The following is a 21,745-nucleotide window of genomic DNA, read 5'->3' as shown; positions in this document are numbered from 1 at the left end:
AAGGCAATTACACTACTGGGCAACAGAGTGTAACACCAATAAATATAATTTATAACAAAATTTAATTTAATGTGGTCGACCTGCCAGCACTTTCATTTGGTAAGTCACATCATCTTTGTTTTTAGATATATTTTTCCTACGTGGAATGTTTCCCTCTATTATAACCATATATAGTATATTAGGAGTACTAAGATCGATATCCTTGCCAGTGAGCTACCTAACAGCTAGCCTTAGCTTCTACAACTTTTAGCAGACTGCCCCATTTTCCAACAGACATGGCATTGTCCTGTCCACGTGTAGGCTATCCCCCCCCCCTCCCCCCCTGCTTCCCACCCCCTTCCAATTTTAAGTGAACTGACCATGTTGCTAAGAATGCTCGTCATATATCAAATTTGTGTGGTACATAAAAAAATGAAGAAGAAGTAGACGCCAGAGGTGAGAGGGTATTGTGTTCCCAATGCCAGATGCTGGCCTTGGCCTATACGATGATGACAAATGCAATCTGGCAACACTGTTTCTCCCCAGAGCAGCCACACACAGAACTGGGACTTGTCTGCAAAAGACTATGGGATGCTCTTCCTGATTCAGTGTCGGTACACCTCTCTCTGCTGCTGCATCAATGGAAGCTACAACAATGGTTGCTATGCTGAGGGTCTGTGGTGCTCCAGACTTCATCACACTCTCTATGTGAATACTGTAGTCTGATTAAAATAACTTGATAGTTGATGTCTGTCACTTGATGCCATATATGCTGCTAGCTACCGCTCGGTTACAGGCAACACACAAACATGGCAGGTCATTTCACAAATGCTGTTAATGTGTAATATGGAAGTGACCACTGCTAGAGATGCTCTGTAGACAGCTGATTTTATGTAACTAGTGACTGAACTATGGGAGATGAAGGGTTTAGTAGCCCTGAATTTCAAATCATGTCCTAACCTAACCACAACTTCATGAGATGCAACGCATCTGAGAAAATGGTGAGCAAAAATCTGTTGCAGGAATAAAATTGTGATCACTTTGTTCATGGCATTTAACGCTAACCTCTATGAAGAAACTCAAGACAGAACATTTCAGTTTCTGCAATAAAAGCACACTGTAATTTCTTGCTGTCATTGGTTACCTGAAACTATGCTGACACGACAAAAAATATTATTAGAAAAATATTAAAATAAAAAAATTACATTTAAACCAATTGAATAAAAAACAATCAAAGTCTTTTGATTAGTTTAGAAAGGAAAAAAAAAAATTTACACCTATGGCATTCCACACATCAGGTGTATATGCTAACCATAATTCTATGCCATGGCACTGTGGGAGGTTGTTATATTTATGACTCTAGTGATCCAGTCACAATGGTTACCTGCAGGCTCCAAAAATTCAGCTACACAAAAAGTCATGTGAAGCTTATCTAATGTAAGCTGATCTATTTTATTACAATAACTGTATGTATGACAATGAATCACGTATTTTGTAGATAAATCCAGTAGTGTTGAGTTAGTGCTCTGTCTGAAACATGTGTATTTCTCTTGTGTGGGAAGGGAAGGGGGAGGGAGGTTGGTCATCACAACTGATGAAGTAAGAAATAAAAGGGCCAGACCCAGGATTTGGGATCCACACACATCAAGAAATACAAAGGAACTGGAAGTGAGCGAATTGTTGTTGTAGTTTGGCAATGGTGAATGGTTGAGGCATGATGTTGAGTGCTCTGAGTGGAGAAAACCAGCTACAATGTATTAAGTTCAACTATCAAGTAATTTTAACCAGCCTATAGTCTTGCTGCAAAGAAGCTGTTTCCCGACTTAAGTAATGTAAGTGGCTGTAATAGCATGCACAGCCGAGCAAATGACACATCTGTCCGCTCAGGTGCTAATTGTGTGGCAGCGTTGAGGTCTGTGGTGTTCCAAGAGATCATCATGCTGGCCTTGTGAATATTAGTCTTGTTTCAAACAAGTCCATTTCCTGACCTGAATAACATACATGGCTATACAATTGTGCATGGCCAAGCAAACGATATCTCTGTCCCCTCGGGTGCTAGCTGTGAGTGGCACTGAATTCCTGCATGGCATTTAGCACAGCTTTATTGAACTCGTCACTTTCATATTCACATAATAGTGATGGGGCACTGTCAAGTGCGAGCAGCAAGATTGTGAAACAATAAACTACCATCTTGATAGGCCACACTTCTGCTACAGTCTAATTCCAACACGTGGTGGTAGGCACTTACCCTCCTCGCATGAGGCATAATGCGATGTTCTCACAAACAAATGTCATTTATGGACAAGAAACCCAGTGCATACTCTTTCCTTATATACAGAATATTCAATGATTTCACTTCGTTATAGGCATTATCTTGTCTGTAACCACACGATAAAAAAGCTATTACTCCACTATGTGGAAATTTTGTCCAAGCCTTTCTGCATCTCATTACAATCATCTGATACCAATAATTTTGTGTTGACAACAATCTGATGGTCTTGCTGACCCAACCTTATAAACTGTTTATGTCTGCAGAAGACATTAGAGGTCCTATTAAGCTGCCATGGGACAATTCTCGTTTCTGCAGGCCAGCACGAGTGCATGTTTGGAGTTTATGGATGCTCAACGGCGAGGTTATCAGTCCACTTTCTTTCAACCATTTGCACTTTACTACAACACAATATGTTCTGCACAGTCTAGTCACATTAATGTGACCACCAACTACATTCGATATCAGAGTGCAATATAAACTCACAGATGGCAGGCGGCAACACTAGCAGTGGAGGGTATATAAAACTTGTCGGGGGATGCAGAAAACAGTGCAGTCATTGTTGAAATACAGAAATGAAGCTATTTATCTGGTGTCTAAAAGGGCACGATCATTGGCTTTTGGCTCAAGGGGGGAGGCATTTCCGAAGTGGCTAAGCCTGTAAACTGTCTGCATGATGCCGTGATCAATATATACTGTGCGTGGCAAAATGGCGCTATCCAAAACTGGTGCCAAGCAAATGTGGTGCACCATGAGCCATACACAGATGATAGGTGTGAACTATAGCTGCACACATTTCTACATGTGAATAGACTTGCAACTGTTGAGCAATTGACCACCTAGATGAACTGAGGGCCTATCAACAGTGTCTCCTCAATGGCTGTTCAGCGAACATTGCCTCTCCCCCAATCTCACCTACCTTGGCCTCACCATTGACCGTCACCTCAACCTCACCTGGATCCCTCATCTCCGCTCCATCCAATCCCAAGCCCACAACTGCCTCTGACTCCTCAAACTCCTCTCTGGCCAGACATGGGGGTTGCACTCCTCTACCATCCTCCACACCTACACATCTTTAATCTGTCCCATCCTCTGTTATGCCAGTCCCGCCTGGATATCTGCCCCCCCCCCCAAATTCTATAAGTCCCTCCAGATCCTTGAGCATCATGCACTCTGCCTCGCCTTCCGTATACACCTCCTGTCCCCCACCCGCATCCTCTATGACCTCATTCTTTTCCCCCATCTGCTCCTATTCCTCAAACATTTCCGCATACTCTACATCTCCCGTCGCCTTGATCCCCCTCACCCCCTGGTTGCTCCTCTCCCATCCCCACCCCCTGCCACGTCTTCACTGTTGTGTCCCCCCTACCCTCCATCTCTACACCCTTCATCTCCTTTTCCAAGGTGGCTTCCATCAACTCCCCCTCCCGGATGATCCCCTCTCTCCCACCATTTATCCCTCCTATCAACTCTGATCCTCACTCCCCCTCCTTTCCTCTGTCCTTTTCCCAGGCTCCCTCTTCCCCCCCCCCTTCCATCATCCTTTTTCCCCACCTCCCCTCTCTCTGCCCCATTCTCTCCCTCGAGTCCTTTTGCATTTCCCACCTCTGCCTTTTTCCATTCCCTCTCGCGTCTGCCCTGCCCCTCTCCCCCCTTATGGGTCCTCTCCCTCCTTTGGTTCCCCCCTTTTTTCGTTTTTTCCTCTCCTCCCTCCTTGTTTTCCCCCTCCTCCAGGTCCCCCCCCCCCCCTCCCGTCTGCCCTTGGCTAGGGAGTGGTATCTTTGTGCCAACATTTTCGTGCAGTGTTTTACAGTGAGTGTTTCACAGTGAGTGTTCCATGTTGTGTGTCTTTTGGGAAGTGTTACAAATGGCCATCGTACTGTCGCTAGGTGTGATTTTTTTTTTTATCTCTTGCGAACAGAAACCAGACAGTCACCATGTTTTTTAATTGTGTGTCTACTATGTTACTTGTCTGATTCCTGTGTATTTTATTACCATTGCCAACCCCTTTGCTTTCTGTTTTAACTTTCCACACTTTTCCGCCATTTTACACTTCAAGTCACCATTTTATCGCCTGTTTTTTCTTGTTTCTTTTCTTCTTCCATTTTTAAAAAAGTCTGTAGGCTGTAGAGCAGCATACTAAGCTGCTCCCAGCCCGCCCCCTTCAGGGGGAATTTAAAATCAATAAAGGGAAAAAAAATTGTGGGCAACAGTTGTAGTATAGTGATTGTGGAGAGCCGTGAGTGTGGAGCAGGATGGTGGGGCAGTGTTCCAGGACGTGCACGTCATGATGTTCGCCGGCTTCGGCTTCCTGATGACCTTCCTGCGGTGCTACGGCTACAGCTTGAGGCGGCTAATGGCGTGTTGGAAGGGTTATGATCTGCGGAATGTTATCATGGAATTTTAGTGATCTCATCACTCTGGAAGGCACAATTGATCAACACAAGTATGCATCTATCCTCGGGAACCATGCCTACCCCAACATGCAGTTTGCTTTTCCTCAGCACTACAGCATCTGAAAGCAGGACATTGCAATACATCACACAGCTCACAGTATATGTGCGCAGTCTGGCGAGCTCAAAGATGAGTTTGCTGTACCCCCTGGCCACTAAACTCCACAGATTTAAACCAAATCGAAAAGCTGTGGGAGCACCTCACTCAAGCTTTTTGCAACATGGATCCTCACCTGAGAAAACTAGTGCAAATGGCCCCAGCACTGCAGTTGGTGTAGGGCAACATACCTGGCAGTACCTTCCAGAACCTCATTGTTTTCCTTTCCGCATGTCTTGCGGTGGTCCGCGCTGCGAAAGATAGTTGTTCAGGCTTTTTGTAGGTGGTCACATAAATGTCACTGGATGGTGTACTAGTCAAATGTTCATTGATCCAGTCATGTATCTACAAAAATACTCCATACGATATCACCATGAATAGTAGATGAAGATACAGTACAGTGTGGAACGCCTTTCAGAAATCTAGGAAGACAGAATCTATGTGTTCGCTTGCATCTATCATTAGCGAGTAATCTACTACATTGAAACACACAGCTCTGATGATTGCTTAGGCCCTAGCTTGTTGCCTATTTTTTTGGCCCATTCATAAACAGCTTCGATGTCTTGATAATACAGAGTGTTTCAAAAAGTGTAGCATTGCAGGTGTAACTTGCTCAGTGGTGGCATAAATTCTTGCTCTAAGTTCAGGTAGAGAAGCAGGCACAGGAGGTACAAACATGATATCCCTGATAAATTCCCATAAAAAAAAATCGAGTGGTGTCAGGTCTGGGGAACGTGAGGGCCATGCAATTGGCACATCATGGCCAGTCCTTTGACCTGGAAATTTTCTCAAATTCCCAGACTTCAGCCAGGTAGTGGGGTGATGCACCATCTTGCATGAAGTAAACATTTCTCAAAAATGTTCAGATGTGTGTGAAATCTTATGGGACTTAACTGCTAAGGTCAACAGTCCCTAAGCTTACACACTACTTAACCTAAATTATCCTCAGGACAAACACACACACCCATGCCCAAGGGAGGACTCAAAACTCTGACTGGACCAGCCACACAGCCCATGACTGCAGCGCGTTAGATTGCGCGGCTAATCACATGCAGCTAAACATTTCTTTCTTGGTCATTCTCATCGATCTGTGGTATCAAAAACTGTTGTAACATATGCAGGTACACTATCCTGTGATGGTTCTGTGACAGAAGAAAAGGGACTACACTTCCTTCTTGCTCAATGCACAAAATAAAAATCAGTTTGGGAGTATCACAAACATGTTGCAATGTTTGCTGTGGATTTTCACTGCCCCAAATCCTACAATTATGTGTGTTAACCTTGCCACTTGAGTGAAAAGTTGAGTTGGCAGAAAACATGATTTTGACCAATAAATGTTCATCATCATGTAATCGATTTAACATATTCGCACAAAAGTTCTTGCGAGCAATTTTATGAGTGTCTTTTATTGCTTGTACAATCGTCAATCTGTAAGGTTTCAAATACAAGCAATTTCTTGACACATGCCAAACAGTCATATATGTGACTTGCCATTCACGAGAGGCACACCAGTTTGACTTCGTAGGGGTGTTGACGAAATGTCATCTCACTCGATCAATGACATCGTCAGATGTGCTTGGATGACCTAACGATTTCCTGTGTCTCACCGAGCACCCTGTTTCTGCAAAACATGCATCTCACTCATAAATTGTAGGCCTACTAGGAGGATCTTTAGCGTACTCGGTACAGAAATTACACTGAACTGTTGTCACTGACTTCGATTCTTCAAACCAAAACACACAGTTAGCACGCTTGGATCCAGTGACAGCAGTCATCTTTAATGCAGCTGCCAATAGCGCTTCTTATGGTTTAATTCAGCACTAGCAAACTATGTGAGACAAAACTTGATGAATTTCCTTACAAACTGACACTACAATCACCTCTGCAGGTACTCTGAATTAATTATATGAATTTTCAAAGTTGTAAAGTCATTTTTGTAACACCCTGTAGAGCTTACAGCTGTGGGACAGCTCTGTGTGAGGTACAGCTGGAGACATTATGGATAAAATATGGCAGTGTTAGAGAGTGACAGGTTGCAGAGCTGACCTTAGTGTGCGAGTTGATGACGGTGGAGGTGCGGTCTCCCGGCGCGGCCTGCAGCAGCGTCGTCAGGTAGGTGAACGTGGTCAGGTAGGTCTTGGTGGCAAACACCAGGAACGGCAGTGGGACGTCCACTGGATCAGGCTTTGCTGTTGCCTGTGAACAGAACAGCCACACTCACAACCTGACCCTCCATCCTGCTGAACCTGCAGCCACTGGGTATCAAACCATAAATGCCATGGTACAAACATGTTACTCTAGGAACTTGTTTTTGGACTTATATATAATGGACTGACATCCTTGGCACTGTTCTGTCACCACAATCATGTTGTTTTTGTTGTGGTCTTCAGTCCTGAGACTGGTTTGATGCAGCTCTCCATGCTACTCTATCCCGTGCAAGCTTCTTCATCTCCCAGTACCTACCGCAACCTGCATCCTTCTGAATCTGCTTAGTGTATTCATCTCTTGGTCTCCCTCTACGATTTTTACCCTCCACACTGCCCTCCAATACTAAATTGGTGATCCCTTGATGCCTCAGAACATGTCCTACCAACCGATCCCTTCTTCTAATCAAATTGTGCCACAAACTTCTCTTCACCCCAATCCTATTCAATACTTCCTTATTAGTTATGTGATCTACCCATCTAATCTTCAGCATTCTTCTGTAGCACCACATTTCAAAAGCTTCTATTCTCTTCTTGTCCAAACTATTTATCGTCCATGTTTCACTTCCATACATGGCTACACTCCATACAAATACTTTCAAAAATGACTTCCTGACACTTAAATCTATACTCGATGTTAACAAATTTCTCTTCTTCAGAAACGCTTTCTTTGCCATTGCCAGTCTACATTTTATATCCTCTCTACTTCGACCATCATCAGTTATTTTGCTCCCCAAATAGCAAAACTCCTTTACTACTTTAAGTGTCTCATTTCCTAATCTAATTCCCTCAGCATCACCCGACTTAATTCGATTACATTCCATTATCCTTATTTTGCTTTTGTTGATGTTCATCTTATATCCTCCTTTCAAGACACTATCCATTCTGTCCAACTGCTCTTCCAAGTCCTTTGCTGTCTGTGACAGAATTACAATGTCATCGGTGAATCTCAAACTTTTTAGTTCTTCTCCATGAATTTTAATTCCTACTCCGAATTTTTCTTTTGTTTCCTTTACTGCTTGCTCAATACACAGATTGAATAACATCGGGGAGAGGCTACAACCCTGTCTCACTCCCTTCCCAACCACTGCTTCCCTTTCATGTCCCTCGACTCTTATAACTGCCATCTGGTTTCTGTACAAACTGTAAATAGCCTTTCACTCCCTGTATTTTACCCCTGTCACCTTCAGAATTTGATAGAGAGTATTCCAGTCAACATTGTCAAAAGCTTTCTCTAAGTCTACAAATGCTAGAAACGTAGGTTTACCCTTCCTTAATCTGGCTTCTAAGATAAGTCGTAGGGTCAGTATTGCCTCACGTGTTCCAACATTTCTATGGAATCCAAACTGATCTTCCCCGATGTCGGCTTCTACTAGTTTTTCCATTTGTCTGTAAATAATTTGCGTTAGTATTTTGCAGCTGTGACTTATTAAACTGATAGTTCGGTAATTCTCACATCTGTCAACACCTGCTTTCTTTGGGATTGGAATTATTATCACACCACAATTATACAGTGCCAGAAAAAAACACACAACATCCTCAGAGACTGTGCCTAGTGTCACCATGGTATAATATCTGCATACTGAGGGGTTCTAGTGCTTAGTGATTCATGTGTCATGGTCATCGGTGATCAGATGGTGCTGAAGAGGCCTATCTTTTTGCCCTCTGTTTTGACTCTTCAGGCAGTGACTGTGCTGAGGTGAACAGTGATTGCAATAGTTATTACAGGGTACAACCATACACACTGACAAATACATATTCATCTTGAAAAGCTTCAGCTATTTCAATAGGGTTGCATTGTGGGCTTGTGGGAAGCTGGATGGACAAATTGCTGCACACGTTGGGCACAATGTATCCATAATGTTTCTCTGCTTTCAACAGCAGTCTGTGGAAAATTTCCGGAGCCATAGTAACAAAACACTTCAAGATTGACCCACTGAGCGAGCAGTGTCAGGGGCTACAGGGAACCGCCTGCTTGCAGCAGGATTGAGACCACTTGTGTCTTTTCCAGGCTACCACTGACACCATGACACTACCAGGTATGGCTACTCTAGAGTTTTAAGAGAGATGACTGGAGAGTGGAATGGCACCATGTTGTCTTCAGTGATGAGAGTAGGTTCTGTCCGTATGTGAGTGACGGGTGTACATGTGTATGGTGTAGACCTGGTGAGGTGCCTATTCCAGAGTGCATTCACCCACACCACACTGGTCCTATCCCAGGCTTCATGGGGCACCAGTTACAACTTGCACTCACATATGGATATATGGGGTTTCTGCAGGGTAAAGCAACAAGTGTCCACTACATTACACAGAATGTCATCCCCATGCTACTGCTATTTCTTCGACAGGAAGGTGATGGGTATTTTAAGCAGGACAGTGCACATCCACATATGGCTTGTACTACGACTGCCCTCACCAGAAATATCAACTGATATTCCACCAATCAAACATGTATGGGACATGATGAAGTGGGAACTTACACATTCTCCAGGGCTTTCAAGAATCACTGCCAAAATGCAACAAAAGGCCCAAGATGCTTGGGATGATCTATTGCAGGATTCCATCTGGCACCTTTACGATGATTTGCATGTGAGAATGCATCCACATCAAACCCACCAACAAGCAACAGTACCTCCATTATGACAGCTGCCACCTATTCCACATCAAACGGTCCCTTCCCTACAGCCTAGGTCTTCGTGGCAAACGAATCTGCTCCAGTCCGGAATCCCTGAATCATTACACCAACAACCTGAAAACAGCTTTCGCATCCCGCAACTACCCTCCCGACCTGGTACAGAAGCAAATAACCAGAGCCACTTCCTCGTCCCCTCAAACCCAGAATCCCCCACAGAAGAACCACAAAAGTGCCCTACTTGTGACAGGATACTTTCCGGGACTGGACCAGACTCTGAATGTGGCTCTCCAGCAGGGATACGACTTCCTCAAATCCTGCCCTGAAATGAGATCCATCCTTCATGAAATCCTCCCCACTCCACCAAGAGTGTCTTTCCGCCGTCCACCTAACCTTCGTAACCTCTTAGTTCATCCCTATGAAATCCCCAAACCACCTTCCCTACCCTCTGGCTCCTATCCTTGTAACCGCCCCCGATGCAAAACCTGTCCCATGCACCCTCCCACCACCACCTACTCCAGTCCTGTAACCCGGAAGGTGTACACGATCAGAGGCAGAGCCACGTGTGAAAGCACCCACGTGATTTACCAACTGACCTGCCTACACTGTGATGCATTCTATGTGGGAATGACCAGCAACAAACTGTCCATTCGCATGAATGGACACAGGCAGACAGTGTTTGTTGGTAATGAGGATCACCCTGTGGCTAAACATGCCTTGGTGCACAGCCAGCACATCTTGGCACAGTGTTACACCGTCCGGGTTATCTGGATACTTCCCACCAACACCAACCTATCCGAACTCCGGAGATGGGAACTTGCCCTTCAGTATATCCTCTCTTCTCGTCATCCGCCAGGCCTCAATCTCCGCTAATTTCAAGTTGCCGCCACTCATACCTCACCTGTCTTTCAACAACTTCTTTGCCTCTACACTTCTGCCTCGACTGACATCTCTGCCCAAACTCTTTGTCTTTAAATATGTCTGCTTGTGTCTGTATGTGTGGATGGATATGTGCGTGTGTGCGAGTGTATACCTGTCCTTTTTTCCCCCTAAGGTAAGTCTTTCCGCTCCCGGGATTGGAATGACTCCTTACCCTCTCCCTTAAAACCCACTTCCTTTCGTCTTCCCCTCTCCTTCCCTCTTTCCTGATGAGGCAACAGTTTGTTGCGAAAGCTTGAATTTTGTGTGTATGTTTGTGTTTGTTTGTGTGTCTATCGACCTGCCAGCGCTTTTGTTCGGTAAGTCACCTCATCTTTGTTTTTAATTTGTTATCGTATACTCCTACAATGATGAACTGCCTGTCACCTCACTTGTCAGTAAAATTACCTTGTCCTTGACTGTGTTGCACTTTTCTTCCAGCAGTGTATTTGTTGACCTATGACCGTGGCAGAACTTCTTAAGCACATGAGAGAAAAAAATTAGTTATCCACAGGAGACAGAGACAAAACACTATTACTGTGTAACACAGTGACTAGTTTTGCTGATGGCCACTGTTTGATGAGGAACAGAGTCCACAAGTTTCATCACGGATGTCATATCTAGCCAGTCATTGGAGATAAGATCATGTAGAGCTACCAGACTTTGAGGATGTTGATTGTTACATTTCACCACTTCTTCCAGATCGTCCCAGAAATTTTCTATCAGACTAGAATCAGGTGATTTTATGGGGCCAGTTGAGGTGCTACCAAGTTCCCGAATGCTTGACAATCTAGGAACATGTATGTCAGCAGTCCAGTGAAAACAGCTATTGTCATCTTGGAAGACAGAATTGTGCACAGTATATTTATTGAGAAGAAGTAGAAGCAGGGCAACACTTGGTCATAGCAGAAGTTGAAATAAACATTGTAAATTGTATCCACTATAAACAGAGTGAGTGGACTCACATCATGGTACGAAAAACACCCCAAAAATATCACAGAATAATTTCTGGCCTGAACAACAGACACCACATCCCACAGGTCGAATGACTCACTGGATCATTCATGCACCTGACACCTGGTTTCATTTGAAAACAAGCAAAACCATAACTTGTAAGACCCTGCAACATGACTCCATACAGCTAATGCACAGTTCCATATTGTTTGGGCTATTTAAGATGTGCAGCTGTACGTGCCACTGCGAGCAATGTCCAGCAAAGAACCCAACTCCACATTTCCAATGCAAACAGCTCTTTTGTGATGTTCACTTAGAAACTCATTACAATGGACCTGGATTCAGTGACAGCAATAATTTCTGTTGTATTTGAAATCGATTCTCATTGAGAAAGTGTGATACTCATCTCCAGTCCCTGTCAGTTAACATCTTTTTACGAGCTCTGTTCTTATGCCATGTTACATACTGTGGGCCGTACACCATTCCCGGTAGGCACAATGAACAATCCACTTTCATACTCCAAGAAATCAGGCAACTTCACTCAGGGTGTAGTCTGGTATGGATCTAAACATGACAACTCCTTTCTGGCATTCTGCAATTCTCCACATTGACCCATCTTACAATGCTCATTCCATACAGCTGTCCAGGAAGAACACACCACTTCACTACCATGGGTTACAAAGTAGTGGTAGTGAATCACACGATGACTTGCTAGCAGTTTTGCACCAATCCACAGTGCTGCAATGTGATGACATGAGAGTGCTCTTTTCATCGGTGACTAATATTTTGTCTGGTGACATTAGCTCCAAACTGTGAATGGCTGCTCAGTTGGAGGGATGTGTGACATTGGTCTCAAAATTACTGAGGAAGTCTAGGATTACCAAACTATACATAGTGACAAGAAAGCATGCAGAGTTAAGAAAAGTTATCAATCCACCACAATGTCCTCCATCAACCCAGTACTGTGTTTCAGAGACAAAGTTTTACAAGTATCCAGTATCTATGACACTAGACACTGTACCTCTAAATTCCCCAATTACATTTGTGACTGCTGTTACAGTAACAGGAACTGATAAATAACCTTTGTTGGAAACAGTGTCAGTTTAAGGCCCAAACAGGTGGCCATTTGTAGTGGCAAGCTGGAAGGGGCACTAGAGGTGCCACAACTGTAAAATTTCTATATAGAACATATCGCAATTAGTAGCAGCTGCTTGGTGCACCAATCTGAGAGTGGTGTGAGAGACCCCAAGTGCAAAATTTTTATACAGTGCACATAACAATTAGTAGCAGAACCAGCCACAAATGGAAGAATATGAGCACAAAGGGGGAAGAGAGGCAGGTGACAAATGACAGATTACTTGTATTGAACCAGTTTTGGTCAGAACTCTGTAAGTTTGGACTTGATGGTCAGTAAACACAACACCACAACAGTCTAAGACGTACAAGCTCTGACTCCTCAGGAAAGATACAGAGGTATACAATTTTCGAGGCTTTCCTGATCACTTCTTGATGTGTTGCCTATTGTCACTCATCTCGAGATCTTTGGTTGATGGTCATCCACTAACTTTTCTGAAGCTTCACCAACGTGACTGCAGGCATTGTCAAAGACTCGTCCTCCACTGCCAGTGGCGGAGTGGTGTCGAGCCCCTGGTCGGAGGTTATAATGTGTACTTGTCACACCAATGACTGAGGGCCATTCCCCAGTCATTACTGCTGGAGTTCTCCCCTTTTTACCTCATTACCCACTCCTTGATACCCGTAGCACTGTAAACCAGGTTCCATTTATTTGAAGACGTTCCTCTTTCTTGTCAAAATTATTGTTGTGCTCACAAATTCTGACAGTTTTCAGAACGCAGCCTCCACTACACTACAGGAAAGCCACGAGACAAATGGAGATTGGATTCCTCAACTCCAGACAATGAGCAACAGGTAACAACATAACAAAAAGAGAACCATTGCAGTAATCGTGAGAGATAAACCGTGAAATGTTAACACAGCAAGTTCATATAAGCCCCAATCACAGGCTTGACTCAAGTCTGTCACAAGCAGTGGAGGTGCGGGACTAGGGTGAATCTATGACAATGCCATCCATATTTGCTGACAGGTTGACAGAATGTCACAAAAACCAGATAAGATACTGACACAAGTGCCAACAGGCAGCACGGTAGCTGCAGAAGTGTTCTAGTACCGTGGGGATCAAAAGATGTATTCATTGAAGATAAATGCGAAAATGAACTCTGCAACTGAAGTGCTCCAATTATTTTGTCCAAACACAGTGTGGGAACCTGTCATTCCGGGAACGGATCGAACAGTCCCGGACCTGTGACCAAAGAGAGTAGGGGTGCAAGTGCTCACCGTGACAGATGCCTCGTCCACTGTGACTGGGGTCGGAACGGCCGTCGATGTCTCTGTCTGCTCGGTCGCCGTGGTGGTCGCGGTGGCGGCCAGCTGCGGTCTCTTGGTGGCAGGCAGGTAGAAGCGGTCGGTCACCACCTCGGTGGAGGTGACGACCTGTGTCGTCAACGAGGGGCTGCCGCGCTCGTCGGCCACAGTTCGCACGTACAAATATGTGGCCAGGTACGTCTTCACCACGTCCGTCGTCGAAGGCTGGGTCGGCAGTGACGGTGCGGGCACACCCGGTGGTCCGCCCGTCTCTGAGACCACTACGCGTGTCAGCAGGTCTCCGGCCGACAGCACCTGTACACACACCGGCGGCTGCACTGTAGACTGCAGGGCAAATTGTGTTAACAATTAGGAAACCTTAAGCATTTTAACGGGCACTGGTGCCATACACTGGCTATGCACAGTTTTCTGCTCCTACCTTTGCACCGTGGTATTTTTTCACCAGACTGCAGACACGTACAGTGGATCACATAAGAACTGTGCATTGATACAAGGTATGTGATTTTTTACAATTTGATCTTGAATTGGGGAAGATCTTCATGCAGGCATTGTAAATTCACTTTTATAAAATACATACACAAATGCTTACAATGATTACATAAAAATAAAGTAACATTTATAGTTTGATGATTGTTCTCTCTGGAGTTATTACTGTTTTGGCTTCACTTATTTACAGAACAAGCCAACAACCTTGTGAAGTGGTAACGTTGATTCCTGACAGATCACCCAAAGATAAGTGTTGTTTGGCTCGGCTTGCACTTAGACGAGTAACTGTCCAGGTGTGCCAAGTACTATTGGTAAGCAGGCTGCACTCAGCCTTGTGAGGCCAAGTGGGGAGCTACTTGACTGACAAGTAATGGCTCCACTCACTGAAAGTGACAAGAGCCGGGAGAGTGGTGTGCTGACTACGTGTGCCTCCATATCCGCATCCAGTCAAGCCTATGCACTGTGGATGCTACATTGGTTGGTTGGTACCACTGGTCTTTCGGAGTATGTTCGGGTAGAGTATTTTCAGAAATACAATCTGACAATAAGTGAAGCCAAAACAGAAGTAATGGCGGTGAATAAGGGTGACCAGTGTAGCGCCCCTTTTTTCTATCCTGACTTCTGTATCTTGCATGAAAGTAGGAATGTTAATTTATATATACATTGACTGGTATTGAGGGGTTTTGTTTTATCCCGGCTAGTTCTTAAATTAACCCCAGAGAGTCACTACACGTATTGTCTTCCCAGTTCGGAAGGAAAAAAACCATAAGTAAATTAATACTAATGTTTTCAATAGATTCTCATTCACTTGTTTCAGTTACTAGTCTGCAGTTTATTCTTGGTGAAAATCACATAACTTAATTATTTATGAACCTAACTCGAAGTAAAGTTCAAGACGAATAGTCAGTTTCAAATTAACAAGTTATTTTATTTACCAATAATTATTAATAAATCAGTTCATTCACACGATCGCATTCAAAGGGATTCTTTGAATAAGTATCTAATCTGGAATCCCGTCAATATCAGAGATACTAAACAATGTTCTGTCACTTTCGATAAAAAGATTGTTCCCGTTTAATATCCATAAACTGTCATGAACTATGATTACTAGTCGCGGGAAGTAAAGCTTTTCCACTATCACAATACAAAGTCCGAATCTGTCCAAAAATCGTTAATTCTGTAAAATATTTAAATCTTCACACAAAATGACGTTAAAGTCAGAGTGATTATTGATCACCTCTCCGTTCCTCTAATATGACAAAAGTTCTAATTCTGATCTGAAATTAATGCTTCCCAAAGACAATCTCATCACGATTTATTCTTGTGCCCTGGTTTAATAAAGGTCCTATTGTTGCTTCCTAAAGCTGTACGTCCTAATTGACTTCGAACAGACTAGAGGATAGAGACTGGAGTATCATAATTGCATTGTATGTCTATTAATACTTTAGTAAACACTATCTTTGGTGTTCAAGACCTACGTTCCGTGACTATAATATTGATTTTCTCATATAGAAGAATAACTAATAATTTAACCATTTCCATCATTTTTCCCCCCTCCCATGCTTCCAAAATTTATGATTAAAATTCTTTTCTTTTTCTATTATTTTTCTACTATAGATTTCCCTCTATTTGTCTCTTATTTCTATTTCATAAATTACTACTTGTGGAGGGGCTTGGGACATTTTCTGAATTTATATTTCGAGGGCATGGGAGCTAATTTTGGAGCTATTTTGGTTTATTAACACCAAGAGGCATTGTAGGTGTTACACCAGCAGACACCAAGTTACATAATTAAACCCTGGAAAATATAGAATATTCTGCCAACATTGGACAATCTACTCGTGAAAGGGTTCAAAAGTACTTGTGCTTTTACTGACATGTTAAGACTGCTTATGTGGCTTCCAGGCTGCATAGAGAAGCAAAGTCAGTTACTTACAGCAGCTACTTTAAACCAGTCCTAACATAGGCACCCTCACTGAGAGTGGTGTACAGCAGCTACAGGAACCGGAGATGAAGTTCTGGAGGTTCACGAGACAGAAAAAAACTCGATGGATTGAGAAAGGAAGAGTTGAAAGAGATAGCTGCTGAATAAGTATATACAATAAGCGAATAAGCAGATGCTATGGACCTACAGAAATTGGATAAATCAGCTAGGGCCATCATTGGGGAATCAGATCACAGTTCTTAACATGCAAATCCCTAGCACTGAGTGCCAACTACCTATGTGCAATAACCACAGGGTAAACCTGGAAATCTGTACTGTGACTACCAACACGGTTGTCATGTACTACCCAGTGCCTAGTAAAATAGCAGCAGGGAGACACAAATCTGCAGCAGAGGATCTCACGAGCGTTCTCTGTGGTTACTCATCACATGTTGCTAAAAATCTAACAAACATAAGTAGTATCACATCATGTCACAATATGAGAAGAGGGGCTACACAGGGAGTTTGAAGATGGCACAGAATACGCTACTGTTTGAGACCCTTTCTTGGTCACAATGAAGCCCCTTGGCAAACTGCATGATGTTTATTTACAAAACTATTGGGAACTACCTACTCCCAGATCCTTGGGCAATGGGTACTCTACTGCATGTAGCAACAAGTGTGCTTGACTCGTGCAGAAACACCCTCGACAGTGATTCATAAATGTGGCTCAGGAATTTTACCGACACAAGGAAAGGAAATTGGGGGGGGGGGGGGGGGGGGGAGGGGGGTAACTGCTGGGGAAATCATCTGAGATGTCAGACCATGTGTAGAAATAACTAGTACCTGAGTTCTCTTTGAGGGATAGGATACAACTCCTTGGCAGATCACACAATGGTTACCCACAAAACTTCCTGAAACTACGTTATCCCCAGTGTTCAGTATAACAGGTGTTTTCAGACAGTATGAGATGTATGGTGGAGGTTGCATCTTAGCACCCTCAACAGTTACTCGTTTAATTTGCTGGGTACAAAAATACTGACAGGAGCAGTAATGCTTCAACACCAGACTGTCTAGGACCTGGTATGTGGCTAAGAAGCACGTTGTTAACTTGGGTGTAGCTGGGCAAAACCCACTTAGAGTGAGGGTACCTGGGGCTCTGCAGTGGCCTATCTGCAGCCTTCTACACTTTACAGTATTGACACAATGGTCACTGTACAGATACTGACACTGAGTGATTCAGCTGAGGTGTTACACCTCCCCCAGGAGGCAGCTCGTGAACACCCATCAGTGGTCTGTCCTCCAGAAAGGGAGTAGTTTTTCTAGGTTCTGACTTGTGGGCCCCGGTGGAGCTAGAGTGGTGCAGTCATTTTATTCTGGTATTGTGGAAGCAAACACTTCCGCTGTGTGTCTGACTGTAAAGAATGCCAGATCCCGATGCTGTGTAGTGATTGACACAGGACTAAAACTTAAAGATGACACAAATGAATAACTGGCAAGGCAGTGCAGTGGGTTGGGTGCGTGTGGTGGTGTAGGTGGGGGTGCTAGCTTACCTGTCCCCCAGGTAGCGTGGTGGGCTGGGTGAGTGTGGTGACGTAGGTGCTGGTGGTGGCCGGCTGTGGCGCGAACGCCTCAGTGGCGGCAGTCAGCGTGTTGGTCACCGTCCGGTCTGAGCTCCAGGAGCTGCCCTCGCCTCCCTGAAACCGATTATTATTATTATTATTATTAGTCCATGTCACAGTGCTACACAGTGTAAACTGCAAAATCTGGAAGCTTACAAAACTATAATAATTCATGTGTTTCAAACATAGCTTGAACAGAAAATGTGTCTGCCCAGAAACAGAGCATAGCAATATCCTCATCAGCATTTTCTACAAGGACTTAAATTATTCATTGAACAGGGCACAGTTGACAAGGGTACACATGTGACTTACTTCATAATTGTTTAATTAGATAGATATCTATCCAATTAAATAATTTTATCAATAATTGATTGTTTACTTAATAATTGGCTGCTTGATGTTTCACATGATATGGTGCGTGTTGAGGAACAAAAGTAAATATGGCACGGTCAGGGATAGGAGGGTATTATCTCTCTGGTTTCTGCAGAGTGATGGATTAATCGTGTGCTTCTGTGTGTTCAGCTGAGTTGTTGTTTCCATTTACTGTAAGTAAAGGGATGATTTTATTGATCTTCAAAATATTGTGTATAAAATGGAATTGACAGTCATCTGACTGTGAATCCTTGACATCACCTGTACGAGGTACCCATTAATGATGGCCAAGATTTGAACCAGGATTAGCCACTTATCGCAAGTGATCTCCTTAATGACTTCAGCTATCGGTGTCTACAGTCTCATATCATAGTTCACTGAACTCATCACCTAATGCTCACGACATTACGCGGATTCTCGCAATAGGGAGAATGGGGATACAAGGAATCGAGACCGATGTTTTTGTCACGTGCCTTCCTAGACTTGTAGTAGTTACTTGCATGTCTGAAAGTGGACTATGATATAAGGATGTAGGCAGCGTCACATATGGAGGTTTGGGTCACCTGGGAAGTGTGCGGCGATAGCTGAAGTACTTCGAGTCCCACTCCAGCTCAAAATTTCACATGTCACGAATGGATAGTAGGACTGAATTAATACCTAATATTAGTTGATGTCAAGGAATTTACAGTCAGCAAATTCATTTTTTATCACTATTTCTCTGGGTACTTTGTATTTCACAAGAAGTACTTAATGCTGTTTCCTTTGTTGTAATATTCTTTACCTTTTACAGTCCATAAGCATGGATGCATTTCACAGGTACAAATGAACTATCCCAAGAATATGGAATTGATATTTCTGAGACCAGACATGGTGGGAACAGGAACTAACAAATGCTCGCAAAAGCCTCTTTGTTCGTGGTACTTATTCTTTAGCAGGCACATGCTTGAACACTTCCAGAAGCATGCATAATCTAAATTCCAGCAAGCATTAAGCTGTTTGTGCAGCTTTAATATTTCCGCAAATATGTCTTTGACACACTCAAGCTTACTTGCATATGTGTTTTTGTCAAGCATGCAGTTACGTGTGTAGTCACCTTTAGCTGCATCAATGTGGCCGGTACAGATATGGATGAAGAAGCACACTGTTTATCTGCAGGTAGTACATGTAGGTGGTCTTTTCTTTGCCATGGTATTCTTTACTTTTTACAATCCATAAGCATGTGTGCCTTTCATAGGTACGAATAAACTCCTCCATCACTTCAGGATTAATGTTTCTGTGGTCTGACATGGGAGCTATGGAAACACATTATGGAAACTAGCTCAGAACTGATGAACTCTTGCACAAGCCTCCCTGTTCTTGATACACATGTTTGAATGTCTGCACAAGAAAGAATAATCAAAATTTGATCACACCGCTTTTGCAGAAGCATCACACACAGTTTGTGCTTTGTGGTGCCAGCTAAGGATGGCAGTTACTGCTGAAACAATCAGTTTTTGGTTGTACCAGTTTTTTCCCACGCCAGTTTAAACCTGACTGTCAAAATTGCTCAAAAGGCTGGTTTCTGAAACAACTGATCTTCGGTTTTTTTTATTCCTATTACTTCCTGCAGTACTGAGGAACTCAAACAAAGATTAATAACTTTTAACTCTCTCAGTTTCAAGATACATAGAGTCAATATATAGGCAAATAAAAGAAAACTGCTTTTCTTGAAAAAAGTGATAAGTGGTTGAATACTACAAATAACCACCAGTACTATCCTACTGATTCTAATTTTTTGAAACTCTGCTAAAAATCGTGTTATAATCGGGGATTATACCATTATTTGGCTGTTATAAACAGTCAGTGCTAAAGGGTGAAAACTGAGATTGAAGAAGTCTCTTTTTCAGATTAATTTGTCCATTATCAAGGGCTCCAAGCAGATAAAGCCATATTATGTAGCCACAGACGTCAGATTTGGTTCTTTCTATTTTTAGGATATACTATGAATGAATTGTTAAGATTTTAGTTTATTACTGTTACCATAAATTTACTCTTCTTTTAATGTTTCAGAGAAATGGCAGACAATTATATAATCTTTTAAGCAAATGAAGCATTCTATTTCACTGCTACATCACTTCGTAAAAATATTTCCAGACTAGGGTTGGGGTGCCATTCAGCAATGCCACGGATGTCTGGTGATGAGAAACTACTGTACAGACCAAGTAGGGGCAAGTCTTTTAGACTGGACTGGATGTACATGCATGCCACGACACACTGCAACAGGGACATTATTGTCTCAGCAGTGCTGTACCAGTTCTTATTCCAGGTGTTTATTTCTGTCAGAATTGTTATTAATATAGTACTGATTGCTTTTCCCCATCTTCTATAACAATGTTATATTTCAAAGCAAACCAAATTTTATGAATAAAAATTGTTCCTCTTTCAAAACCAGTTTATTTAAAAATGAAAAGTTTTAGCACTGCTGTTATGGCTGATTGATATTTCTGGATTTTTACTTGGGTGTTAATAAAAAAAAAAAGAAAGATCTGTCATAATCGAGACCAAATAAATACCAAAAATACCAGTAATTCAGAACTAAAATATTGGTATCAGTTTTAACTGATCAGTTTTTCCCGTCCCTGGAGCCAGCATGCCTCCCATGCCTCTTCACCCTCCACGACCTATGTGATGAATGCACTGGATTTCCTCTGCTTTTCACTCCCCTGCCACTCTCTCTGAACTCTGCCATCTCAGGGTGCCTTCACACTACTCATGTGCTTGTGGAACTCGTGAACATTATGAGTAATATGGACGGAGGTAGGCACTGAGGACTCTCTGCAAGATGAGCTCGTGAGCTGCCGGAGCCTGTGGCTCATCTGGCTCCACCTGTTGTCGGTGCATTAATGGGATGCACGGTGAGGGATGTGAGTGGTGTGAATGGTGAAAAGTCCAGATCGGTCGGCACACTGCACTCGTCCAGTTCAGTCCCAGCTTCTTTCTTATTCTGTGTTGTGGACTTTTTTTTTTTTAACGGGCTGGATCGACAATTTTACTATTAAATTCGTACATATTTGTGAACAATATTCTTTGTTGTGGGATGCCACAAACTCCCATTATAAAATCAAATCCGAAAACAGTGAAGCATTGGATTCCATCATGACAGAATTCTGTATGGATGTGGCCAAGCTGAAATGAAAGAACAATGACCAGCTTATTAGCCATTTACAGGAAAGCCCGCCAGAAGAAAAATGAGCCTGGGAAGTCTGGCGCTGGCGTCAAGTCATCCAACAAATCACTCTCACTATATATTCTTCTGCTTCTGACAAACTGTGGTCATCCACAACCTGAGTTTTCTTAGTTTTTTTGCGTCTTCTTCTATCTTGTTTCTGAGCTAACAGGCGCATCACAAGGAAGCTGACACTTGCTACAACCACTTCATCTGCACTGTACGTG

General features: G+C 43.1%; 1 protein-coding gene across 1 annotated transcript in view; it reads right to left on the bottom strand.

The window, feature by feature from the left end:
* LOC124552322 overlaps positions 1 to 21,745 on the bottom strand; it is a 220,062-nt gene that overhangs the window by 122,287 nt on the left and 76,030 nt on the right. Inside the window, exons 7-9 of the mRNA XM_047126594.1 lie at positions 17,873 to 18,016; positions 13,862 to 14,203; positions 6,845 to 6,994 (exon numbers count right to left, since the gene is read on the bottom strand). Coding sequence (XP_046982550.1) covers positions 6,845 to 6,994; positions 13,862 to 14,203; positions 17,873 to 18,016 — 636 coding nt within the window. The remainder of the gene's footprint in view (positions 1 to 6,844; positions 6,995 to 13,861; positions 14,204 to 17,872; positions 18,017 to 21,745) is intronic.

The sequence above is a fragment of the Schistocerca americana genome, chromosome 10 (genome assembly GCF_021461395.2).
Source record: "Schistocerca americana isolate TAMUIC-IGC-003095 chromosome 10, iqSchAmer2.1, whole genome shotgun sequence".
Lineage (NCBI taxonomy): Eukaryota > Metazoa > Arthropoda > Insecta > Orthoptera > Acrididae > Schistocerca > Schistocerca americana.
The sequence above is the reverse complement of the archived record's forward strand: the minus strand, read 5'-3'. Positions and strand labels throughout refer to the sequence as shown.